Source organism: Fukomys damarensis, unplaced genomic scaffold (assembly GCF_012274545.1).
Source record: "Fukomys damarensis isolate Sample0158 unplaced genomic scaffold, DMR_v1.0_HiC HiC_scaffold_21, whole genome shotgun sequence".
Lineage (NCBI taxonomy): Eukaryota > Metazoa > Chordata > Mammalia > Rodentia > Bathyergidae > Fukomys > Fukomys damarensis.
In genome coordinates this window covers 37,706,349-37,713,580 of record NW_022900933.1, presented here as the reverse complement: position 1 = coordinate 37,713,580, position 7,232 = coordinate 37,706,349, and the positions used below count along the sequence as shown (strand labels likewise).

The 7,232-nt window shown below is 53.3% G+C and overlaps 1 protein-coding gene across 5 annotated transcripts in view; it reads right to left on the bottom strand.

Moving 5' to 3' along the window:
- Nucleotides 1-2,484: 2,484 nt before the first annotated feature.
- Eml1 (EMAP like 1) overlaps nucleotides 2,485-7,232 on the bottom strand; it is a 137,978-nt gene continuing 133,230 nt past the window's right edge. For all 5 annotated transcript variants that reach the window (XM_033766791.1, XM_033766790.1, XM_010609127.3 and 2 more), the window contains 5 exons: nucleotides 7,066-7,163; nucleotides 6,897-6,984; nucleotides 5,759-5,854; nucleotides 4,437-4,567; nucleotides 2,485-3,976 (listed from right to left, as the gene is read on the bottom strand). In XM_033766791.1, the coding sequence (XP_033622682.1) occupies nucleotides 3,851-3,976; nucleotides 4,437-4,567; nucleotides 5,759-5,854; nucleotides 6,897-6,984; nucleotides 7,066-7,163 (539 nt within the window). In that variant the 3' untranslated portion in view covers nucleotides 2,485-3,850. The remainder of the gene's footprint in view (nucleotides 3,977-4,436; nucleotides 4,568-5,758; nucleotides 5,855-6,896; nucleotides 6,985-7,065; nucleotides 7,164-7,232) is intronic.

Genomic DNA, 7,232 nt, shown 5'->3' with positions numbered 1-7,232 from the left:
GGGAGTCGGGTTTTTGTGATGTTAACATTTTCTGTGAAGTTAAAGAGAGGGAAAATGGGCAGGGAGAATGGGTCTGAATGGACTCCACCTTGTAAATGTGCTTGTTTTGGGGGTTCGTATTCACCAAGATGCTGTCCCCCTAGGTGGGCACTGGAGAGGCCCCTCAGCAGCCTGCAGGTCTCTCCAGCCATTTCTTCTGTGAGTTATGTTGTAAGCAAGTACCACACTGGCCTGTTTACAGATCACAGAAGGAAGGTCTGACGGATGGAGTGTGTGACCTTTCCAGTGACCCCAGAACACCCTTGCCCAAGGCTGCCCCTCCCACCCCCAGGGCGAAGGTGTACCATGGGAACCACAGACGGAAGGGCTATGAATGCTGAGAGCTCACCAAACGTTCCCTTTCCACTGGGCTCCCAGCAGCCTTGTGAGCCCCCTTCCCCTTGGCCAAGGCCTTCCCTCCCTGACCCTCCCGCCCAGCCTTGCTCTGCCTGGGGTTGTGGAAAGCCTCTTACCAAAAACACAGCCCTGTTGTGGGCCTGCCACATGTCCCCTGGCCAGTGTGGCCTCTGGACCTGTACCTTCCCTGCATCTGCCCTTGAATTCTGGGGTCCTCTGCAAGGGCCTCTCCTCCTCACCTGCTCCGGCCAACACCCTGCTGTTGTAATGGAAATTAGTGAAACAGGAGCTAGGGTCTTACTAGGTATTAAGGACAGCAGCCCTGAAATGGAGTTGGGAAGCCCAGTGCAGAAGGTGCTGTTATGACTCTCTAGGGACCTAATGAAAGCATCTGCTGAGGTCTGGTGGCTGTTGGTGACCCTCCCCAAGGGTGTGAGCAGACAGGCCACTGGCTCAAGGGCGCATGGGCCTTCACAGACCCTACAGAGCATGTAGTTTCCCCTAGGGTAGAGATGATGCTGCTTACTCAATGGTCCCAGCTCCCTCTTAAACCCTTAAAAACCCCTAGGCAAAAAGCCTCCTTGGCATCCTGCTCAGGACCCCCTCCCAGCTCGTGGGAGCTCTACTTCCTTGCTTTTAAATCCTTTAAATCAAAGTGCTTGCACCTCACCACCCCCATCTGCAACATAAGCCCAGTGCTCTGTTGACACCGTCCCAAGCATGCCTGGCCTTCAGGACGTCAGCCTCCTGAAGAGCCTCAGGTGGGTGCCAGCTGCACTGCACCTGGCTGCTAGGGGACCTCCCCTCCCCTCAGCCTGTCCTGGGCCTGGCTCACGCCCTCCTGGCTGCTTGCAGAGCTCAGCGTCTCAGCACACGGTGGCGCCATCCAAATGGAGAACATCAGCCCTCTCTGCCCACATCCAATCTGCTACCAGGGCTTCTGATGCCACCTGGATGCCTCTGGACAACACCTCCAATCCCTCCCTGGGCCTCTGTTGTGCACACTCTGGGCCACCTTCGCCACTCCCCGAGATCCTGGTAACACCTCACTCCATGCTCCTTGGCCCTGAAGACCAAATATCGACCCACCCAAAACAACCATCCACAATACCAACCCATCCCTTCACGGCACCAGTGCCAGGGGCTCCCTTTGCTCTGACAGTTCCGGGGATAGCCCTCTCCATGCCTCGACAGGCATGGCTGCCCCTGCCCTGAATAGCCTTGTGCCCTCTTCAAAGGGCTTTGACAGCATGAGCCTTGCCTGCGCTCCCTCCCCGTTCCGCCTGGCCGCTCCTTCTCTCTCAGCACTTTGGGGAAGCTTCGTGGAGCTCCCAGACCCACTATGTTCTTCTCCTCTACACTCATTTCTTTCACTGCCCCTAGCATGGCTCCAGCGGCTTGGAGCCAGCTGACCACGCACTGCAAACGTGAGACAAATAAACCTTTCCTCCTTTACTTTGGGGGTGGGAGTATGGTGTCTTGGCAGTGAGGGAAGTGACTAAGACAACTACTTGCATTATAAATAAAACAGCACACATAATAAGAGTATAAATACATAAAATATCAGTGTATGTCTACAGGTCGATTGATCCATCACCTATCCATCATTCTGACTTACAAGTCAATAATGGTTCCCTTTCCCTTCCCTGATGGCTAATTATTTCCTCAATTATTAATTTAAAATGACTGTCTTTGCCAGTATTTACATAACCAAGGAAACTAACAACTGGGAGCGGTAACTGGCCTAAATTTTTTTTTTTCTGGTACCAGGGATCAAACTCAGGACCTTGCACTTTCGAGGCAGGCAGCGGTACCACTGAGCTAAATTGCCAGCCCATAAATATAAGTGAATCTATTTTGTTTTGTTTTGTTTTGGTACCGGGGATCGAACTTAGGACCTTGTGCTTGTGAGGCAGGCAGCAGCACCACTGAGCTAAATCCTTGGCCTCTGGCCTAAATTTTTTAGAGTTATCTCCTGGGAAGAATGCATCCATGCCATATGCAAAGTACAGTTCCATCTGCAAATGAACCAGGTGAGAAAAAAAATCTGAATATGAAACAGAATATAGTGTGAATCATATCTAATTTTAAATATTTTAATTTATATGCTTTCAGGAATATAGGTCAATAAGAAATCCACTTTTCAAATTTTATTTCATTACAGAATATATTTGATAAGGATACATACGCACAGATTCAGCTGTTCCACACAGTGCTCACCAGTGCCCTGCGCTCCCCCGCAGGCTAGAGGTGTCATGAAAAGCATCCCCAAGGGTCGCATGTCATCATCAGCCACTCTAAACAACCAGCGCTGTAGAGTTTGGGAAACTGAATTCATCCACTTGCTTAGCACAAGTAAAAATCTTCGTATTTGTTCTTATGTCTATTATTCTTCTATTAAAAATCCGAGATACATTCCCCAATGTAAACAATAAATTTCAATCTGTCACGCAATGGATAAGGCCTTCTTGACAAGTTTACGCCACCTACGTTCTACCCATCAGAAGAACACAGTCTTCTTTCATACTGTCCAGAGCCATCCACGCACAAAGACGGGACGTGAAGATGCCCTTCGTACCTGGAGCCTTCTGAGACCTCTCCTCTCCACAGGGACACCGAAGTGATTTCTTCTTGACTTGGTCTGCTTGGTTGAAAAATACAAATGTACAGTGTCCACAGCATCAAACAGTAAAACTTGGCCTTAGGTATTTATTATGAGTTGCTAACACGTTATACGAGTACAATACCATGTCATGCCATTAATATACAGAGGAAGCGGCTCCATGTCCGGCCTTGTTCACTAGGGCACGTGAGCGGGACCGGTGCTGCCTGGGGCGGCAGAGCAGCATGAATGGGACTGGAAGCCCTGTACACCCTGCTGCAACGGTCAGATTCCTCTGCTCACAACAGTGCAACCTCTGGCCCACCAGCCTCCCAAAGCAAGAGTTTCACGAAACCCTAGAAAATGTAACCAAAGAAAGTCTCCCGTTCGCATTTCCTGACTCAGCTGTGCGAATCAGTCATTCACTCTCTTCTCCGATACTTTACCCTTTCAGGACCATTGGCCAACAGCGGTCAGGGTTCAGGACCTCATTGTTATAAATATGACTCAGCAAGCTAGATGGTGAAACAGTGAGGACTGTGCACGGTATTTAGAAGGCATTCTGTGACCATTTTTGAACAGTTCATAGAAAGTCGCTAAGGGCACCCCAGTCCCTGCTGTCGACGGCGCTGCTGTGTGAACCCGGGACCTGCTCCCTTCCGTGCTTCACCTGTCGCACAGTGGAAGTAGAAACGTGCTGCTCCTCCAGTGATGCTCACTGACTCCAAGCTAAGGTAACTGGTAGAGAGAGAGTTTTCCTGAGGTTTGTAAGAATTTTTAGTCAAAACAGAAATCACAGTGACCAAGTGGAACTCGTCTTCTCGGGCACGCCTGCTCCCAGCTCGTGCGGGACTAGACGACCCGCCACTGCATGATGCTGGTGTCCTTCCCACCCGTGGAGATGAGGTGGCTGTCCTCACACAGAAAGTCGACGTTGGTGACGTGGCTGCTGTGCCCGCCATAGATGTGGCTCGGTGCCTGGGAAAGGGGACAGGGACGGAAGTTACCGCAAAGGAAACACGGGGGGCCGGCGGTGCCGCAGTTCTCAGCTCTCGGCTGTGCAGGACCAGGAAGGCAGCAGCACCCCCTCCCCCCACTGCCATCGACTTGGGGGTGCTGGAAAGGGCGGGACCAAGGAGCCGCTGGGCCGAGGGTGGGGTCTCCTCCTGGAGGGGCAGGTTCAGGGAGGACTGAAAGGTGGCCCAGCTCGGTGGGGCTGGGGGAGAGGAAGCCATGGGGTGGGGAGGCCACAGAGTTTCACACACATCTGCGGAGCTCTGCAGGCTGTGCCTACAGAAGGTTGGGGTTCTCTGAGGGAAGTGCCCGGGGCTGCAGGTTAGCAGGGCGCTGGTTACACTAGCGGCTGGCAGCCACTGCTATTCAGTGTCCATTCACACACTCCCCACAGGGGTGTGGTTAGCGGAGGGACAATCTGTACCCTGAACTGCGAGCAGGGGTACGAGAAGAGGTGCACTTTGCCGAAGTCGTCGCCGGTCGACAGGAGCTTTTTCTCATGGGCCCGACAGACAGCGTTGATGTCGGTTCCATCCGAACCTTCCGGCCACACTCCTAAAACAGACCACAAACAGCAGTGGAGGGAGCTCGGGATGGAGCTCAGAGGCACAGCGCCTGCCTGGCAAGCATGAGGTCCTGAGTTTGATTTGATTCCTGGTATCAAAATAAACAAACAAACAAACAAAAAAAACCCAGTAGTCGAGAACAGACATGGACCATGCCCTGGGCACAGGAGCTGGCCACTGGGCTACCCAGAAAACAAAACTGCCCTGCATCTGAGCTTTGCAACAAGGGACAAACGAGTGTCCAGTCGGTCTCAGCACTGGCCTTTCCTGTGCTCCAGATTCAGCTCATTCTGCCTGTTTTTAGGAAAGCCCACAATGAATGCGGAGCCTTACTTTACTGTGTGGGGTCACAGAACGGATTTCTGGGCTGCCTGCCTCTTTTGGGGCTACTTCTGGATGCCAGGGCAGAGAGCACTGGGCACCCCGGTTCTGCAGTCATCCTTGTGTCCCCAGAGCACCAGACAGAGGCCAATCAGTCTTCAAGGCTACAGTTTCCTTAGCTTGATGTTGGCTCTCCATACAGCAGTCTCTTCAAAGGTGTCTCACCCGTTTCTGCCTGCCTTTCCGGAGTCTCCCAACCCAGCTCAGTTGTGCCTTAAACTGCCAGCCGTGGCTGGGCCTGGGGCAAGTGGAGCTGGGGACACTGTCTCCAGACCGTCTGAGAGGTGCATGCATATCAGTCCCCCTTGACCTAACACTGTTGCTCAGGAGATTCGTGCATTATCAAGTTGTGACTTGTGGTCTTTCATAAAAAGATGACAGATAATGCCTTTTCTTTTTATTCTACTAAACAGTGGTAATTTATCTTAGGTTATCTAAGAATACATCTCTAAACTACACTCTAAAGGAAATGAAATATTTAGTTTTTGGACCAAAACGTGTAATAACCCTACCAGACAGTGAGTACACACGGCACACGGAGGTGCACCGGGCACAAGCTGAGAAAAGGCTGCTGAGCATTCTCAGGCCCAGCCTCCCAATGGGAGAGGCTCAACGCCACCTCTCTGGCTCTCGTCTGCCGGCCAGGGCCACGGCGCTGCATGGAGAGGTCCTGGGGGTTCGCAGAAGCAGGCACTTTGACAAGCCTGGTGATGAGGTTGTCTAACTATCAGAGAAATATCCCCAAAGTAGAGGTATCTTTTGTTCCCATCCTGGAGCAGTGAATCCGCAGGAAACTTACCAAAGACGTGGAACCCCAAAGTGCAGGTGTAGGTGGCCCATTCAATGTCTCTCGTAGCTTCCACACTCACGACTTGCTTACAAGCCGAGGGGACCCCTGGAAAGAGCAAACAGCCTCATGACATGAGCCCAGGCCCCCAGCACTGCCCTGGGCAGATCTGAGTCCTCTGAGCCCAAGGCAGGGACTTCATGGGAACCCACTGCATGGAGGTTTACTGGCCCAGAGACAGCCCACATCCGGGGCTAAGCAGAGGCCTTTCTGTGCTCTTCCCATCTCCTCTGAGGCTGCTCCCCACAGAATGGCCTCTCGAGGCTACGACAGCCCCTGCTCTTCAGGCTTCCCTGCCTGGTATCCTCGGGGCTGGGACCCTGTGGTTGGGTTCTCCTTACCCAACACAAACCTTACCAAACCCCCAGGAGTTCTCACCCTGCCTGAGCAGGTTCTGCCCCAAGGATCATCCCCCAAAACCATCACCACTGCTGAGCCTCCAGCAGGACCCAGATAAGGAGAAGGACGCTAGGCAGCCACTGTTCCTACCAGTGGGACTCCCTGCTTCCCTTCCCCTGCCTGACTGGGTCCTCAACAAACAGGCCGTGCACTGGAGGAAGTTCCTCCCAAACTGGCTCTCAGGCAGCGCCCGGTATCAGAGCCAGATTTCCTCATCTGTAAAGAGGAGAGGAACCAGGAAGTGCCGTGGACCATGAGAAAGCACAGGTAAGTAACACCGAATTCTTGAGGAACTTCTGGTGGGGTGACCAGCTCTTTCTCACGCGTGTGACAGGCCTAGCATGGGGCAGGTGCTCTGGGAGTGCTTGGGAATCTGCCTGGCACTGTGTCCTACATGGTCAGGAAGTGCCACCATATTTCCCTCCCTGTCCACAGATCCCTCCTGGGCACAGACGGACAGGGAAGGCTAGGAGAGGAGGCTGAGGAGGGGCTGCTGTCCCCGCAGGACTGCTCTGGCCATGACAGCCCCAGGCCCCGCTCTTGTCCCACACCTTTCATAGCTGCCTCCCCTGTTCCTCTCCTCCAAGTGCCAGAGGACCCCAGAGGCTGTGCGGCCAGCTCCTCCATCTCTAAGGGGGAAACTGAGGCCAGAGATGACAGCACACGAGCCCACGACGCGGCTGCTACTCACAGTAGAGGATCTCGTAGTCTCCAGAATTGGACACGAGGAAGTGCGAGTCCACGGACCAGTCCAGGTGGCTGATGAAGCTGGAGTGGCCCTGTGGGGACAGAGCCGTCTGAGTCTCCGCGCTGAGACGTGCGACATGCAGACGTGACCACACACGTGTCGTGAGACTCACCGAGCACTTGCCCACGCGTGTGTACCTCCTCCCGTTGTCGCCGACTCCATATATGTACACGCAGTTGTCGTGAGAGCCGATGGCCAAGAAGTTCCCATCTGTGGAAACAGGGTCAATTACACTCTCCGTGCTAAAGAGAAGCACTGTCCTCATGGCAACCGCGCCAG